At 28.9% G+C, this 19,328-nt stretch overlaps 1 protein-coding gene across 4 annotated transcripts in view; it reads right to left on the minus strand.

The window, feature by feature from the left end:
• LOC126894276 (uncharacterized) overlaps positions 1-19,328 on the minus strand; it is a 121,143-nt gene that overhangs the window by 80,115 nt on the left and 21,700 nt on the right. For 2 of the 4 annotated variants that reach the window (XM_050665171.1, XM_050665170.1), the window contains exons 3-8: positions 13,827-13,862; positions 11,224-11,259; positions 10,473-10,508; positions 9,836-9,856; positions 9,464-9,622; positions 212-238 (exon numbers count right to left, since the gene is read on the minus strand). In XM_050665171.1, the coding sequence (XP_050521128.1) occupies positions 212-238; positions 9,464-9,622; positions 9,836-9,856; positions 10,473-10,508; positions 11,224-11,259; positions 13,827-13,862 (315 nt within the window). The remainder of the gene's footprint in view (positions 1-211; positions 239-9,463; positions 9,623-9,835; positions 9,857-10,472; positions 10,509-11,223; positions 11,260-13,826; positions 13,863-19,328) is intronic. The other 2 variants (XM_050665172.1, XM_050665173.1) reach the window with 2 other exon arrangements.

Here is a 19,328-nt window from a genome sequence, read left to right on the forward strand (position 1 = left end):
TTGTTTTGATTTAAAACATAATTGGCTCAGATGGCTATTTTTTAATTATATGTAAATACAGTCTACATTTACAACACATCCTTCAATCAGTAAATATTAAATGGTATGATATAATGTATGTTTGTATTTAATAAAATTCTTATTTTTTCTGTATAAATTGGAAATGTAATTGTTTTATGTATAATTCATAATTCTTTAGTCTAGTACTTACTTGGATCATGATAAATGATATTGACATCTAAAAAAATTTATAAACATTGAATTAGTGGTTTTCAAACCTATTCTATGTATAATATTTCTATTTTTTATGACATCACTATACATAGATACCTAGCTTTTACTGTCAGTTATAACTTTATATACTGATATGCTTTAACTATGATAATTTATAAGGCACGATTAGGCTGCATTAAGGAATTATGCCACTCGGTATACTCAATTTTGCCACCCCCTTTTTTTTGTTCACCAAAAAAATGTTCTCTATTTATCCAAAAATATAAATAAAATCTTCAACTCTATAATTTATTTAAGAAAATTATGTCATACATTTATGAGCATTTTTCTTTAACTTGTATTTTGCCACTCTACCGACAAAGCATCAACAATATTGAATTATTATCATACTGTTATCAGTTGTGAACAATATCAATTTTTCTTTAATAAAATTTAGAATACTTTTCTATACAATTTATTTAGTTTTAAAACTTTAGAAAAAACCCTTTGTTTAAAACACTTGAAATAAAGGCTTAAATTATGGTTTCTATGTTTATTTATAAGTAAGTAAACCTTGTAAATATTTTGTTAACAAATAATTGTAAGAGTTGTACATATTAATAATAAACTTTGTTTATTTATAGAGAAACATAATTACGCCTTAATTTAATTTATCCAAGAATAATTGTTGTTATAAACAAAATTTTACTGCAATTATTTCATGAAACATGGAAAAATTAGGTTTGATTTTTTCATGAAACCAACGGACTAGAGAAAATCATATATCATATGTATTACATTAGCTACATCCGACGGAAAATTTTTTGGAATACCACCTGAATACCAACCAGCAAATCTACACAAAGAAATTACAAACACCTCAAACTATGCCCAGGTAAGAAAAACATTAACTAAAAAATATGAAACCAGGAAAATATGGATAACCTTGACGGATGATATGTCAAAAATATATTTAGAAAAAAAACAAAACTTACAGTTTAATAATAATTACCTAGAGGAAATATTGGAAAAAAACAAATAATGCTGGGATCTGTATTTAGTAGCTCAAATCAAACGCTGGAAAAACTATAAGAAAAATTGCTTGAAAATAAACAAACTAAATCTGAAACATAAAATTTAGGAACAATTGCAAAAAAATTCATGATAGGTAAATTCAATGGTAGAAGCTCAAGTGCGAACCAGTGGATTGAAACTTTTAATAAGGAATGTAAACGCTTCCAAAACAATGAAGACAAAAAGAAAATTTTAATTTTAATACATCTTTTAAAATGCACTGGTATAGAGTGGTACAGATGCATGATAGTGAAATTTACAGTAGAGTCAAAATGGGACACATTGGAGAAAAATTTTTGTAATACGTCTGCCAACTTTAAAATGGCTTTAAATATCAAGCAGGTTCACTGCTTGAGTATGATTTAAAAAAAGAAAAATTATTACTTGAAGTAAGAAAATCAATTAATACTGGGACACACGTTATAGCATTTGGTTTACCAAATTATGTGGCTGATAAAATTTACAGAGAAATTTTGCAATGTACAGAAGATCTTTACAATGAAATAGGAAAACTGAAACATCTTGTTGGGAAGAATAAGTACGAAGAAAAAAAAAAATATTATATATTCTGACACAAAATTTAAACAAACTAAAGAGAAAAAACCATGTCGAATCTATGTTAACGAGAAAAATGGGAAACGTTAATCCTGAAGAAAATTTATGGTTTAAAAAAAAATAACCAAACACAGGGGGGCCGTAGTACAGTGGTGATGTGGTATAGTTGGATCAAGTATTAGGATATCTGACAGTGATTAAAATCACTATCATAAAAAACACTTCGATGCAAATCTGTAGATAGTGTTTAATTTAAAAAAATTGGTGAATTTATCCAAAAGCTACATGATCTCCTATTTCCTTATTTATATCCTGATTAAGATGAAGTATGTCGAATGAATATAAATCGAGAAATTTCACACAAAAATAGCATTCGGTAGCCATTTTCAAAATGTCATTCTAATTCCCCCCTGTGGGCTGGTTAAGGGTCATATTTATAAAAAAAAAAAAACAAATGATAAGTAAAGACATCAAACATCTATAAAAAAAATTATATTGATTTGTTCATTTTTGAAAAAATTATGGCAGTTTTAAGTAAAAAAATTGAAAAAATTTCAAAAATTAGCAATTTTAAAATTTGTAATTTTTTGGAGGTTCCCCATTTATGGGAAAAGAGGGAAAATTTTTTCAATTTTAAGGGTTATGTCTTCGACTAGATACGATTTGTAATTTTTTGACGTATCGTTGAAAAAATTCTGTTCGTTTAGAGCTGAGAAAAAGTGGTAAAAGACAAAAAATTAAAAAAAAAAAAACCAACATCATAGTAAAACTAATACCTTGTCAGCATCGCATCGAAGCTTGAAAGGTTACAAATATTATAAAAAGAAGAAAATCGAATTAATTGACCGCAAAAATTTGTAACTTTCAAGGCGCATTGAAAAATTAACAAGAAAAGGGTCGCCAACCTACTGGACGACACAATGTATTGTCGAACCACAGTAAGATTTTAAAGAGAAATTAAATTTTGTACATTAAAACAATTAAAAAAAAAAATAGAAAATTATTATAGATTGAAGTCGATGCCCGTTGAGTCCTTGATAGTAGATGTACACCAAAACCTCGTGACAGTTGTTACATAACCATAATAATGAGGGATGACCTTATACAAGGCCGTTGTCCGTATCTTATAAACTAGGGGAGTTGATTTTTGAAAGGAAAAATATACACGAGTCTATTGAAGATGAAACACTCAAAAAAAAAAATATAATGGTTAAGTTAAATTTAGGGGAATTTATTAAGTAAAAAAAAAAAAAAAAACCCAGCACAAGGGGGACGTGGATCTGCTCGCCGAGCATGAGTTCCACCGAGAACGCAACCGGTCCCTCGAACCCGAGGACCGGCTAGCGCTCAGGCGGATGACCATGCTCCGGTGGCGGACTCGCCTCTCGGAGGAAACGACGAGAGGCGAGTGGACCAGGTCCCTCATAGGACCCGATCGGCTGGACCGGTGGGTGGACCGGACTCACGGTGAAATGACTTATCGTCTCACCCAAGTGATGTCCGGCCACGGCTGCTTTAACAAGTACTTACACCGTATTCGTAAAGCAGCCTTGCCGACGTGTGACCACTGTTCGGATCCCCCGGGAGAGGCTGATAGCGCTTTGCACACCCTCTTCCGGTGCGAGGCGTGGGCCCAGGAACGGGACTCTTTGAAGTCTCGACTAGGGTCCACGTTCCGAGTCGGGTCCATGGTGGACCTGATGTTGAGGAGCCGGGAGGCGTGGAAGCTCGTCCAGGCGTTCTCCGAATCCATCTTGAAAAAGAAAGAGGAAGCTGAACGCCTGAGACGTGCCGCTCGGTACAGGAGAACCTAAGGCGCCGGCCTAAAACAGCGCCTTAGGTATTTTGTATTTAATGTTATGTATTATGAGTTATTTTTGCCCTCCTTGCATTGAACGGGGGAGGCCACACCACGTTGTGAATCAGCCCGAAAATAATCAAGAGCTGATTCACAACGTGGTGGTGTGAGTTTTAAAGGCGGCGTGGGCCACCCTGAAGTAATACCTAACGGTAGTTCCAGGGCGGTCCACAACCAAGCCGATCGGAGAAAAATAAAAGGGGACGTGGCAAAGTTGGATCAAGTATAAAGATATCTGACAGTGATTAAAACCACTATCAAAAAAAAAACGCTTCGATGCAAATCTTTAGATAATGTTTAATTTTAAAAAATTGGTGTATTATTCCAAAAGCTACATAATCTGCTAGTTCCTTATTAATATCCTAATTAAGATAAAGTATGTGGAATGAAAAAGGGATTAATAAAAAATATTATTTCTCATAAAAAAATTGTGTTGATCAATACACTTTTCAATAAGTTATAGCATTATAAAGTTAAATATGTAAAAAATAAAATCAAGAATTTTCACACAAAAATAGCATTTAGTAGCCATTTTCACCATAAGACAAGTCCAGAGGTTAAATTTTTTTTTTCCATAATAAAGTATATTACATTACATTTAATTTAAGATATATATAAAAGTGTCAGACCTTCTGGAACACTTTCAAAAGTTAAGTTGAAAAAGTAATTTTTTTGTAAAAAAGTTACGGCAGTTTTTAGTAAAAAAAATTTCGAAAATTAGCGATTTTTAAATTTGTAATTTTTTTGGAGGTTTACCCCATGTACGGGAACGAGGGAAATTTTTTCAATTTTTGAGGGTAATGTCTTCGACTAGATATGATTTGTGATCTTCTGACGTATCGTTGAAAAAATTCTGTTCGTTGAGAGCTGAGAAATAGTGCTAACAGACAAAAAATTAAAAAAAAAAAACCAACATCATAGTAAAACTAATACCTTGTCAGCTTCGCATCAAAGCTAAAATTAAGTTAATACGAGGCAAAAAACCGAACGGTCAAAACCTCGTCTACAAATTAAAGGGGAACAGAGAGAAGAAAAAAAACAGCTATTAATAAAAAAAATAATTACACCTACACTTTTACAATGAGAGAATACCATGAACATCTTCGGGTACCCACCGGCTATTAATCGCGACATTACCACTAAGCACAGTGGGTATACGTCCCAAGTAAATGACTGATTTTAGGCAGTTACACTTAGCTTGCAAGACGTTGGGACAACCCGGAATAAAATGCACTACGTCACAACATTGTACTAATGATATATAATATGCATCACCCAATGTACCTATATACCTATATATAAAAAAAATCACAAAAAATATATATATAACATGACAGGTGGTATTGTAACACGCCTGCCATGTTGAGGGATCAAAACAATATATAAAAAAATAAATAGGGACACCTACAAAAAATTTAATATAAAAAACTCGCCACGCGTGTTTATGGCACAGTACACTAATAATAATAAAAAAAAAAAATTGTGGCTCAAAACATAAAAATAAAAAAATACATTACCAGCCCTGTAGGGCTAAAAAACCGGAGGCAGGTTCAGCCGTCGCCAATAAAAAAAAAATTACATATTGAAATAATTGCAATATGTATATTACTATAATTATTATAGTAGCGGACATTAACGAAAAATATATATAAATAAATTACAATATTGCAGCGCACACAACAACAACAAAAAACTCACACTAAAAATTAGCGTACCAGTTCCGACGATGGCTAATTTCCGACCACACGTCCGGCGTTTGACCCGGCGGTCCATTGGCGACAACACGGCTAGCCTTTAGAGTAGGGGTCAAAAAAAAACTAAATACCCAGTGCCGGAAATTACTAAGAACAATTTAAATCATAAAGCGACAATGTATGCGGTGAGCAGTGCAAATGACGTTCAAGATAGGAAAGGAGCGGGGTGAATGTACACACAAATGCCGTCCATGAACCGGTCTGAAGTAGTACACAGTTGACTATCTCTCACGCGCACAAACAAATCACAACACCTTATCATGATTATTTAACTGATAAACGCCGTCGCAGTACGCATTCGGCTCAACACAAATATATATATATACAAATAGACAAAAAAATAAATAGATACTTTTTGTCACGTTACAATATAAAACAAAAAAGCAGTTTTGAAAACTGTTAATAACTCGGAATTGGAAATTAAACTAAATGAGAAGAATAAAAAAAACTAGAGGTGCCACCATTAATAAAAATCAAGTTACTATTAAATGATGCTTTAAATATTTCTGGAATTTATGATTCAGATTTAAATGTGTCATTAATTAATGCAAACTTACTAAAAATACAGCAAAAATCATATACAAGATATATACAATTAATTAACTTAATGGTGAAAAGAAAACAAAAGGTATGGTAACACTAAAAATAAAAATCTGTAATATAGAAAATATTATGGATATATTTATAATAGATAATGAAAATTTTAACTATAATTTTCTAATTGGTCTGGATTGTATTAAACAATTTAAATTAATGCAAAATGAAGAATTAAAAATTATTCAATGTAACGACCAAGTAAAAAAGAAGGAAACGTCAAATAATGAGGATGAAAAAAACAATAATTACAAATATATGATACTTCAAATTTAACAAATATCAATATTCCTGATGTACTAGGTGAAGAAAGATTTTTGTACATTCCGAGAAATAAGAAACCAAACATATAAATAAACGTGAAATAAACTTCAATAAACATATAGATACAAATAGATTTTAAATGGTAATAAACCATTTAGATGTATTCCAAAAATCCGAAATTGATAAGTTATTAGAAAAATACAAACTAGTTGGTTTGAAAAAAGACAAATATGATGTCGGTATTGTAGGACATTTTGAAGTTCACATTGACTTAATGGTAGATAAATACTCTTATAAACGTCCGTACAGATGCACAGAAGAAGAAAAATAGAAAATCAAATATCAAAATTGTTAGAGAAGAATTTAATTGAAGAATCTTACAGTCCATTCACTGCCCCAGTAACTCTGGCATATAAAAAAGAAAAGGGAGAAAAAACAAGGTTATGTATAGATTTTAGATAATTAAACAAAATTGTGATCCCTCAATCAAAACCATTCCTGTTGATTGAAAATTTATTGGTTAAACTGTAAAATGTAAATATTATTCTACTCTAGATATAATTTCAGAATTTTGGTCAATTCCTTTAAAAATTCAAGATAAATACAAAACTGCATTTGTAACACAACAAAGTCATTTCCAATGGACATGTCTCCCATTTGGATTAAAGATAGCACCAGCAATTTTCCAAAGAATATTGAGCAACATCATAAGAAAATACTAACTTTTTAGTTTTGTAGTAAATTTTATAGATGACACATTAGTTTTTTCAAAAACTTTTGAAGAACATATACTAAATCTATCAAGACTGCTGGAAGCAATTCAAACAGAAGGTTTTAGACTCAAATTTTCGAAATGTTTTTTTACAAGTATTTAGGTCACATAATAAAAAACAATTCAATCAGACCTCTAGAAGATTATTTAACTGCTGTAAAAAAACTTTCCAATTCCAGAACAAAAAAAACATACGCCAATTCTTAGAAAAAATTAATTTTCATCATAAATTTATACCACACAGTGCAATTATTTTAAACCCATTACACAATCTATTGTGAAAAAATGTGAAATTTATATGGTCCTCAGAATGTCAGTAATAGTTTGATAAAGTAAAGACATTGCTATGGTCACATCCACTTCTAAATATTTTTAATCCAGAACTTCCAACAAACATTTACATAGATGCAAGGAGTGGGAGCAGTGTTGAAGCAAGAAGATAAAAATGGGGGTACAGTAAGCTGGTTGCACATTTTTCAAAAAAACTAACTGAAGCTCAAAAAAAGAAGAAGGCAATATACCTGGAGTACCTGGCAATAAAAGAATCAATCAAATATTGGCAGCACTGTCTTATGGGAAAAGAATTTATAGTCCACTCAGATCATAAACCATTAGAAAATATAAACATTAAGACAAGGGCTGATGAGGAACTAAGGGATTTGATGTATTATTTATCACAATATAATTTCAAAATCAACTATAACCCAGGAAAATCAAACTAAGTAGCAGATTGTCTAAGCCGAAATCCAGTTTTAGAACTGTATAGAAATACTGATAATTAAAAGTGGTTAATTTAATAAATATAGAAGATATAAAGAATGACCAACACACAAATTTAGATTTACAAAATGGAAAACATATTAAAGAATGAAATTTACTATAACAAGAATAAAAGAAGAGAAAAAATTATACTATCAGAACAACTTAGCAAAACTCTAATAAAAAATGTCCACAATACTTACTGCCACATTTGGAGAACACAGATAACAAATAAAATAACACATACAAATTCTACACAGCAAACAATATAATCAATAACATTAAAAAAATTTGTAATGAATGTGAAGTCTATATAAAAAATAAGTCAAGGAGGAAGCCTAAATATGGTTTAATTTCACATTTAGGTCCAGCAACACGCACATTTGAAATTATATCAATTGATACCATTGAAGGTTTTGAAGGATTACATTAACAAAAAAATATCTGCATCTCTGCAAATTGTTGACCATTTGAAAATGTTTTATTATCATATCAAAAAACCAAAACTCCAGTGATTTTATAAAACTAATAAAAAATGCGACACAAAACTACAATATTGATATGATTTTACCGGACCAATACTCTGGTATTAATTCCAAAGAATTTAAAAAATTTCTTAAGAAGGAGAATATAAGAATGGTTATCACTGCTGTGGATGCACTATTTTCAAATGGACTTAATGAAAGGCTAAATCAAACTGTAGTTAATAAAATAAGATGTAAAATAAATAAAAATGATAAGAAAATAGCATGGACTACTATTGCACAGAAGTACGTAGAAAAATATAATAAAACGGAACACACAGTCACGACGTTTGCTTCAAATTATCTTCTAGAAGGCGAAAATATTAATGTTCTACCACTTGAATTAAAGTCCATTTGTACAAAAGAAGTCCTGAAAAGAGACAGGAACTAGCTCTTAAAAACACACAATTATAATTAAAAAAATTTTAAATAATATTATATTGTACTAATAAAAATTTATAATCGTTTCAATGAAAAGTGCCTTAAAGAAGTATAACGAAAAAAATTAATACCTTTTGAGCTATGCATTTAAGCTAAAAGTCATTCCGTATAAATCTTTACACAATTCGTTTTTACAATATAGAAATATCGTAAAAAAATTAACAAAATAAATACCAAGATAATACCCTAAATATATTTTACTAATATATATTAGTCAAAAATTTAAATCAATCAGTATTTTATATTTATTGTGAATTTCTACACCAATACAAAAGGAACGTAAAATATACTTTTTTATAGTTAAATCGACAATTTTGGGATGAAAACGTTATATTTATAGCGTTTCAAACAAAATTTTTAGCCTAACTTATTCGATAAACAAAACACAAAAATTCCATACTTTATTAATAAGGTAAAAAAATTATTTTTTATGTTAAAATAGCATATTTATATTTGAAAATATTATGTAGGACATAGTGGCCTCCAGTACCTTTTTTGGACTGTCTACGATACTGAATTAAGCGGGAAATTTTAATAACATTTTTTTAATAAAAAATTTAACTATACATAATATACAAAATTAATTTTTCAGTCTTACACTAAAAATAAATAGTTATAAAATTTATCATTATATTTCCAAATATTATTAATATACCTGCTTGATTGTCAAGGTTATCGTATACAAAATTGCATAAAGGACAACGGTAGCTTCTCTTATTAAATTTCCAAGTATCTATACAACCTTTGCAAAATTTATGTGTACAGACTCCTATTGATGTATCTGGATTATTATCCCAACAGACGGAACATGTCTCTAAAAAATTGATATTTTAGTTTGACACCATAACACATTTTTCTATACAAAATTATGAAGTATAAAAAATCATTTCGAAATTTTAACACTTCGATAACTTAGCTACAAAATGCCTCTTTTGCCAAATGATTACTTAACTTATTCATAATATATGTTCATTAAAAACCAAATTAATAATTAATAATGTAAAATGTTAATTAAGTTTTAACTTACGAACTGCATTTTCGCCATCGCCTTGAATATCATAAGATTTGTAAATACATAAATAAATATAAATAATATATATCAAACTGATATATCATGTAAGATATAAATCAGATTAATAATAGACAGTACTGTTTGATGATGTATGTACATCCTTAAAACCGTGATGACATATATATATATATATATGTATCTGCGCATGCACAAAAAAAAAACTTGTATAACGTTAATAAATGAACGGATTGAAATATTTTTTTATTATATCACGAAAAAAATAGGTCTCATGAAAATTTCAAACATTAAGTTTTAAAACGTTGGAGTCAGTGAGGATTTTCGTCAAAAACAGTCGAATTTATAAAATGCTTGCGGGCGAGTAGCAAAAATTGTTTGACCTTCGCCAACAATTTTCAAGGATTTTCGTGGCCAAGTAATTTTGTAGAAAAAAATATTTTCAAAATCAGAGCACGCTAAGTAATTTTCCCAGAACTACGTTTTATTCTTATAGTAGAGCATGTTTACTATACCATTCAAATTTTAAATTATTATATTTTTTTGCTTCTTATTAATATAAGTTCTTTATTAATTTAGACAAAATTATCACTTGAAATCTTTTTAGAAATATAGAGTTATTTAAGTTTTAACTTACGTTCTACATTTTGATTATCGGCTGGGATACCATATGCTTTCAACATAAATAAATTAATATACATATATAATATTTACTTTATTTATATCATCATATTGTCCAAAAATTGATTGATTTAATAATTAGATTTAATAAGAAATATGAAATTCATATTTCTAAATACTTTTACGTATAAAACCAAATTATTCAACCGTTTTATAAGTGAGTAGACATTATCACCTATGACGCTTGTTCACTAAATTTTTGTATTCTGAATTACGAATATCACATTCCATTAACATCATATTAGTGCGTACAATTTTTCATAGTAAAAGAAAAATTCAATAATAACAGGCAGGTGCCTGTGAACAGCGTCGATCTTGTTCAGGACAAGGCTCAGTCCACTCCCCTCCTGCTGCATCCAGGCGGAGACTGTGCTGAGCGCGCAGTTCGTACGAGATCCAGCCTCTTCGGAGTGACTAGATAATTAAGAATAAGGAATGAACATATAAGAGGGAGTATAGGTGTAACGTCAATCGTAGATAAGATGAGAGAAAATAGACGGCTGATGTGAGCATATTGATGTGGGTCACTGTGTCAAGTGGAAGTTTAGGATAAGGATGGTCGACCCTAAGTAATTAAGGATTAAGGCGAGGAAAATGAAAAAGAAATGATCATAAATTCAGTGTGTATAATATTTTTAATGAACAAAAATTGAACATTTCAATAATCATAAATATGATTTGATATTAATGTTTTAGATTTAACTTACATTTTTCTTTTTGGTTATCGGCTGGGATCTCATTTGCTTACAAAACACATAAACAATTATATATACAGAGTAAATTTTAAATCACTCGTTACATTCAAAAAAAATAAAATAATGGGAAAATTGTTTTTTTTTCAGTTACGTAAATTTCTTGATTTCTTATCATTAAATTACAATTAAAAATCATCCTTTATAACTCATAGGAATGATATCAGTACATTTTTCATAGGGTAACATAGATAATTTACTATTTTATTATTATTTAATGATGTAATGAAGAAAATTACTGATTCATAACAATTTATAGACCAGTACTACAAAAGGTATTCTCATTTGTAGACCATGGTATTGATACCCCTATTAAAAATGTTCAAAATCGTAGCACACTAAGTAATTTTTCCAGAAATGCGTTTCATTCCTTGTAATAGAAAAAGAAAAAAAGAAATAATAAGATATACTAATATACAGGGTGGCCCACCACTCACTGACAACTTAAATAACTTTTGATCCAATTAATATTTTTAGCTGATTTTTTTTTTTAAATAATAGTTATACGTTAGGTCTATAGCTATATGTCAATAATTAATTTTTTTACATTTTATTAAAAAAATTAATTATTTTTAAATTTTAAATAAAATGTAAAAAAAATTGTGAAAATTTGAATTTTCATGTATTATTTTACGGTATTAAACATTGAAATACGTATTGAGAAAAGGACAGTTGAATGAGAGTGATAAGTAATAATTGCCTTATCTAATTTCTTATCAAGGTATTAATGCCAAGTTTGTAATGTATACACATTATCATCATATGTATACACAGTAATCATGAAAAGATAGCGTTTTCTTCTGTCCTTTTCTCAATACGTATTTCAATGTTTAATACCGTAAAATAATACATGAAAATTCAAATTTTCACAAACTTCAAAACGCTACAGAATATTTACTATTGAATATTAATAAGATATTTTTTTACTAACATTTTTCTTAAATTTTACTCTACAAAATAGCTATCTTAGATTTTTTTTTTACATTTTATTTAAAATTTAAAAATAATTAATTTTTTTAATAAAATGTAAAAAAATTAATTATTGACATATAGCTATAGACCTAACGTATAACTATTATTTAAAAAAAAAAATCAGCTAAAAATATTAATTGGATCAAAAGTTATTTAAGTTGTCAGTGAGTGGTGGGCCACTCTGTATATATTTTTTAAAATATATTTTCTTTTTCTGTACAATTTATTCTATCACATTTTGATATGTTGTGGTACTTATGAGGATTAAGAATTGTTAGGCAATTAGTATTATTTTCAAATGATAACATACATAATTTATTTAACATTTAATGATGAAATATGAAAAAACCTAGCAAATAACAACTTTTGGGTCAGTATTACGAAGATATTCTCATTTTTAATCTTTGCTGAATAGAAGAATACGGCCGAGAAATGACTAAGACTAAAAAATAATCTTCACCTACTCATCACCACGGGGCATATTTTTAATTTTTTAATAACTTCTCAAATAATGTTACAAAAGATGTTATCAACCAGTCATTTTATGAATTAAATTATTATCATTAAAAAAGCTAGTCAATTACGTAAGTTATCATTTGAAAAAATAAAGGTGACACTCCTATAATTTATAAGGCATAATTCTAAAAGTTAATTATTAGATAATAAATCAAGAAATATACTTAAATAAAAACGACAAAACTTTTTTCAATACTGTATTTATTTTGAGAATAATCGAGTGGTATATATATATACAATATTAAATATATATTTTTATACATTTATAAATGTATAAGAATATATTTTCTTTTACTGTTGTATACATTCTATGCAATATGTATATTTATATCTTGTTCACTATATAGACACAAGTTAACTAAAATAAAAAGTAATGGTTAAATGGAGAGTAGTTGTGCCGCATCACATTTGAAAACGAGCTACAAAAAAGCGACTAGGATCGTAATTATGATAATAATGATCAGTGTTACATACTTCTATTTTCCGATCTAAACATGCTACAGAGGTAGGTAACCTTCTCTCACATGTTAGACAGTCAAAGATCGTTCTTGGCTAGGTAAATGATGGACGGAACGGGTATTACGGCCGGTTTGCACTAGTGATCAGACACCTCCAATGAGAAAATAACAAGAAAAGTCTCAATGGCACCCTGAGGATCGAACTTGGGACCCTGTGTACCAAAACAGATGTTTCTACCTATCGACCGATCTTATCAAAATTAAAATTAAAAAAAGCAATGACGAAACATGATTATCAAGGTCAAGAAGACATTAAAAAAGTGGTACATGCTTTTCTAGATACCCTCAGTTAATCTTTTAAAGATTTGTTCAAATCTAAAAATAAAACTACACAAAACTTTTTATTTTTTAAGTAGATATACTGTTCACTTATAGACATTTTTGTGGGAGTATGTAATAAAAAAAACATTTTTTTTTACTTCATGTTTACTATTATGTTATTCATTAATTGAATATTTACATCGCCAGATTTAATAAGTTCTTAATTAATTTAGACAAAATTATCACTTGGATTCTTTTTAAAAATAAAGAGTTATTTAAGTTTTAACTTACGTTCTTCATTTTGACTATCGGCTGGGATACCATATGCTTTCAACATACATAAATAAGTATATATATATTATTTACTTTATTTATATTATCATATTGTCCAAAAATTGTTTGATTTTATAATTAGATTTAATAAGAAATATGAAATTCATATTTCTAAATACTTTTAAGGTATAAAACTGTAACAGATTATTCGTCCTTCACCAACATTAGCATTTCAATACCACACTAGTACCTGATCAGCACAAACGTCCCTACGACCCGCAAAGGGTATGCGGCACGCGCGAGTGTAAACAAAACCGATGATATTCTTCTTCATTAAATAAATATATAACGACAGTTAGTCGACATTTTACCATTTTAAATCCTAACGTTTGCCAAGCGGTTTGGTTTATGCGGATGTTTTGATTATTCTCGGCGCGCTTAAGATAATAATTATATAAAGGCTATGCGAATTTGAAGTTAATTTTGAGAGGTGACGACTTGGGCCACGCAACGGATTGTGGAGTCGCCACCCTCATGGCTCCCTTGCAAAAAGGAAATCGGGTCACCAACCACTTAGGCGAGGTTCTTGATCATAAAAAGAACAACACCCGGACTATAAGTGGATTTAAAAAAAAATAAAAAATAATAAGAAAACCAATAATATGCACTTTGATGAAACAAAGTGGATTAAAAAAAATTATATATACATATACTAAAATATAAAGTGTTGTTGCAGACTATAATACGCTGATACCTTGTAAATATAACAAATAGTTTTATTTGATGTCACCAGTGGTGGACATACTTTAGTATGTCGAAGACCGTTACCTTAAAACTAGAGAGAATTATTTAAAGGAAAAAAAAAATAAGATACACGTGAATATTGAAGATATTCACGCAATAAAAAGATTTTTGTTGATTAAGAAAATTAAGGGGATTTTATTAAATTATTACAATTAAGTTAATAGTGGACAAAACCCGAAGGCAAAAACCACTCTACAAATGAAGGGACAAAAGAGAAAAAAAAACAATTATTAAGACAAAAAAAAATTTTAACCTACAACTTTTAAATATTACACATGAAGTGTCTTCCGCATCGGAACAAGTCCGTTTACTCCGGACGCGGCAGATAATTTCTGTAATCTGGCCGGCCGGAATGTACTTGGGCACTGCGGGAATAATATATATATATATATGTATTAAATATACATGACACACCACTGACCAATAACCTTATAAACAGCAATGCTTAAGTCCATATATAGCACATAACAAAATAAATTTACAACAGAAAAACACTCAATACATTATATTAAATAAAAATAAAAAAACAATACACGACACCCAGTCCCGGATGGGACTCATCCTAAGATGGGTATCTCGGCCCCGAAAATAGCCGACGCCTGGTTAAATCAATACATGATTATTACACGACGAACACGAAAAAAAACTATTATTGGCTGCACGCACATAGCCACTATATACCACAACGGTGGTTCAAAAGGAAGAGAGCACAAATTTTTCCTACACACCGGGCGAGACATAACGACGACGACGATTACGTTTGGGAGAGGGTATCAGCTTAACAATTTACAAAATATAAAACAGATAAAAATATGAACAATATTAAAATTATACAGGTATTGACAGTGGTGGCCAGTGTATGTGTTATATAGGAAACGATTATTAAACTGATAAAGAATATTGTGTGTATAGCGTTCACCATGACAGCAACAGTACAGTTTTCTGATTACACGCCCATTAGCAAAGCAAAACAGTAAATCTATCTATATCATAAAATTCATATTTTGTCACGTTACAGATTTATTATTTATATAGCAACTTGTTACGAACAAATTTGGAATGTTATAGACTGGTAGTAGCACCCACAAATAGAGTAAAAAAAATTAATAAATTACAAAGTAAAATTATATAATATCAAATGAATTAGATTTGATATTATATAAATACTTGACAATAAATACTTTTAAAATATTAGAAATGAATGATTTTAATTTTTTATAGAGATAAAGATGGTTAAGTTACTTTTTATTTGATTAAGAGATTGTTTTTCAATTTTTGAGGGTAATATCTACAACTAAATACGAATTGTAATCATTTGACGTATTGTTGAAAAAAGTAGGTTAAATGATGGAAAAATAAATCGTGGCCACAAAAAAAAAAACGCATTAAAATAATATTAACATGAATAAGAAATTTCTTCTCGCGAGGGGAGACTATAGTGATGGGATCCTAGATACTTATTGAAGTTATTGTATCTAAATGAGATAAAATCAAATAATTTGAAGATTTTTTTCTAACTCAATAAAAATGCAAAGTATTAATTGCCACAGGAAATTTCGAAACTCGTACCCTAAGCATGAAAGGCACAAGTGTTACCGACTTGGTAACTGTTCGTCACTTTCCTCCCATGATAAAATTAACAATTTAAGCTAATTCAAATTTAAAAATTACTTTTTCGACTTTAAAAAAGTAAAAAATTTAAAGAAGTTTAATTTCTTATGTCTTATGAACTTTATTCTATGTCAATAAAATTATGAAGTATTCATGAAAGTCAGTGTATTCCCCTTGTAAGATATTTCAAAATAAAATAAAATACAAAACCCAGAACTTTAACACCAAAATTGCATAATTTTAAACTACAGCAGGTATTTGCGCATAGAAGATAAATTGTCGGGTCAATTTTTTTTTTCACATTATAGTACATGACTACGCTATAATTTTATATTATTTTAAAGGTCACAGTATTTCCGGAACATTTTCAAAAATTAAGCTGAAAAAACTAAATTTTGTAAAAAGGTATTTTAAATCCTCTCCTAAGAGCAGAATAAGTGTTAGATTTTCAAAAAAAAAAAATGATATCAAATGAAAGAAATTACCTAAGGTTTCAATATAAAAAATAAATTTTTTTTTTTCAATTTATAGTGCGTAATATTAGCTTTGATTTGACATATGTTTAGAGGACGCAGTATTTCCGGAACATTTTCAAAAGTTAAGTTGAAAAAGTTGACTTTTGTAATAAAGTTTCTATCCCCCCCTGCGAGCAGGTTAAGTGTTAAATTTTCAAAAAAGATATATAAAATGAAAGGAAAATATCAAAGGTTTCAATATAAAAATAAAATTATGTTGATTTGTTAATTTTTGAAAAAGTTATAATAGTTTTAAGAAAAAAAATGTCAAAAATTACTGATTTATAAAATTGTAATTTTTTTGGAAATTTCCCCCATTTACGGGGAACGAGGAAAATTTTTTCAATTTTTGAGGGTAATGTCTTCAACTAGATACGATTTGTGATCTTTTGACGTATCGTTGAGAAAAATCATTCCTGTGAGAGTTGAGAAAAAGTAGTAACAGACACAAAAAAAAAAAATAAACACATCATGGTAAAATTAATACCTTCTCAGCTTCGCATCGAAGCTAACAATTAATAAATATATTTTAATTCAAAAAATTATACTTATTAATAATTATAATAAAATTTAATATGTTAAATGTTTTTTCTGCAGTATATAAATTTATGGTGTATTCAAATTGTGACGTCACTAGATATTTTTTTCGAGTAGACAAAATATTTTATAATAATTTATTTTTAATAATCATCTAAAAATACATTATTTAGTAGATAATTCGGTTATTGAATGAATTTCAAAGGGCGTTACCCTACCAGCCTCCTAGGGTCGCTACTTAGGGAAATAATTCTTAGCATTATTTTTATAAATTTTTAATTATGTAAAACCCTCCACAGTATGGGGAGCTATATAAGTACGGGGAAAATATTATCGAAATGTTTAATAACGAAATATAATGCTTCTGACCAAATACAGACCGTAGAACGACGGAAAGTACAGTGCTGGACCATATAATGGCGGAAAAACAAATCGCAGACCGTAAAATAACGGAACGTAAAATCGTGGAGAGTGAAGAGCCGTATCGTAGAATCTTGGACTGTAATTTTACGGAAAAATATCATTGGTTCCACAAATTTGACTAATCGAAATCGTTATATAGCACATATTAAATATTTCATGACAATTGTTATTTCTTCCATTAAATATTGGATTAAATAGAGTCTTGTGATAATCAATTTTTGTAATATTAAAATTTATTATTACTACAATATATTTTATTTACTATCACTTAAATATACTGTATATAAAATTCTTCGTGAATTATAAAAAATATTTAGTGGGAAATTATTATTTTTTTACAAATAGGAGTTAAGAATACATTTTTGTAATTACTAGGATCCATCATAAATTTAGTACGCTAATTCTTAAGTTAAGAACATATTATAAGCTAACATAATTGATTTTATAGTTAAATAAAGTCTCTTTAATTCAATTGAAAATTAAACTATTTTTTAAGATTGTCATTTTTCGATGCGCTCATTTATTGGAAACGACATATAAGATCGTTTCCATTGAGTAAAACAAAAACAGCAGCCCCAGGCGAAATTATACATAGCAATGTATGTGGACCAGTAGAGCAAAATTCATTAGATGGTAAGTGTTATTTTGTATAGTTCAAAGACGACTATACAAGTTATCGTTGCGTATATTTTTTGTCAAATAAATCAGGGGTAAAAGAGAAATTACAAATGTGTTTTAATTTGATTAAAAATCAAAGAGATATATCAGTAAATTTTTACGAAGCGTCAATGGTTTATAGTACATAAATTCAGATATTAGAACACTTATATAAAAATTAGGTATTCATCATCAAACAAGTGCACCAAGTACACTTATACAAAATGGGTCAGCTGAACGTGATATGCGCATTATTTTTGAAGCTACGATAACATTAATTTCTGTAAAAATCTGCCAAAAAGTTTGTGGGTTGAAGCGGTTAATACAGTTGTTGATATATTAAATTGTACAGGTAAACCGGACCAGTAGGATATAACACCTTACGAATTATAATTCGATAAAACTCCACAAATAACACTTTAATAATATTTGGCAGTGAAGTTTATGTACATGTGCTAAAAGAAAACGGCGAAAGTAAGATAAAAAAAGCAGAAAAGGTATATTTGTTTGATATTCTGAAGAGGCGAATGGTTATCGTTTATGCTATGATCACAGAGAAGTATCAGGTAGCAGAGACGTAGTATTTAATGAAGATACAAATACGCAACAAGAAGTTACTTAAATAAAAATCAATGACGATGAACCTGTTCAAGAGGAGAATAATTTCGTTGAAGAAAGTGTTCAAAATTAAAAAGATAAAGATGAGGAAGCCAAATCAATAGAAAAAATACAAGAAACTTATAAAATGAAACTGAGAGATAGATAAAATATAATAAAACCACTTGGGTACAGAGTAGAAAAATATTATTCGAGATCTAATGAAACATTTAGCCGAGTTGTTAAGTATGATTCAATACGACTTATATTAGTAATCGCGGTTGCAAAACAATTAAAGCTTAGACAGTATGATATAAAAACAGCTTTTTTGTACGGAGATTTAGAAAAAGAAATATATATATATATATATATATAT

This window comes from Daktulosphaira vitifoliae, unplaced genomic scaffold (genome assembly GCF_025091365.1).
Source record: "Daktulosphaira vitifoliae isolate Bord-2020 unplaced genomic scaffold, ASM2509136v1 Scaffold_1, whole genome shotgun sequence".
Taxonomy (NCBI): Eukaryota; Metazoa; Arthropoda; class Insecta; order Hemiptera; family Phylloxeridae; genus Daktulosphaira; species Daktulosphaira vitifoliae.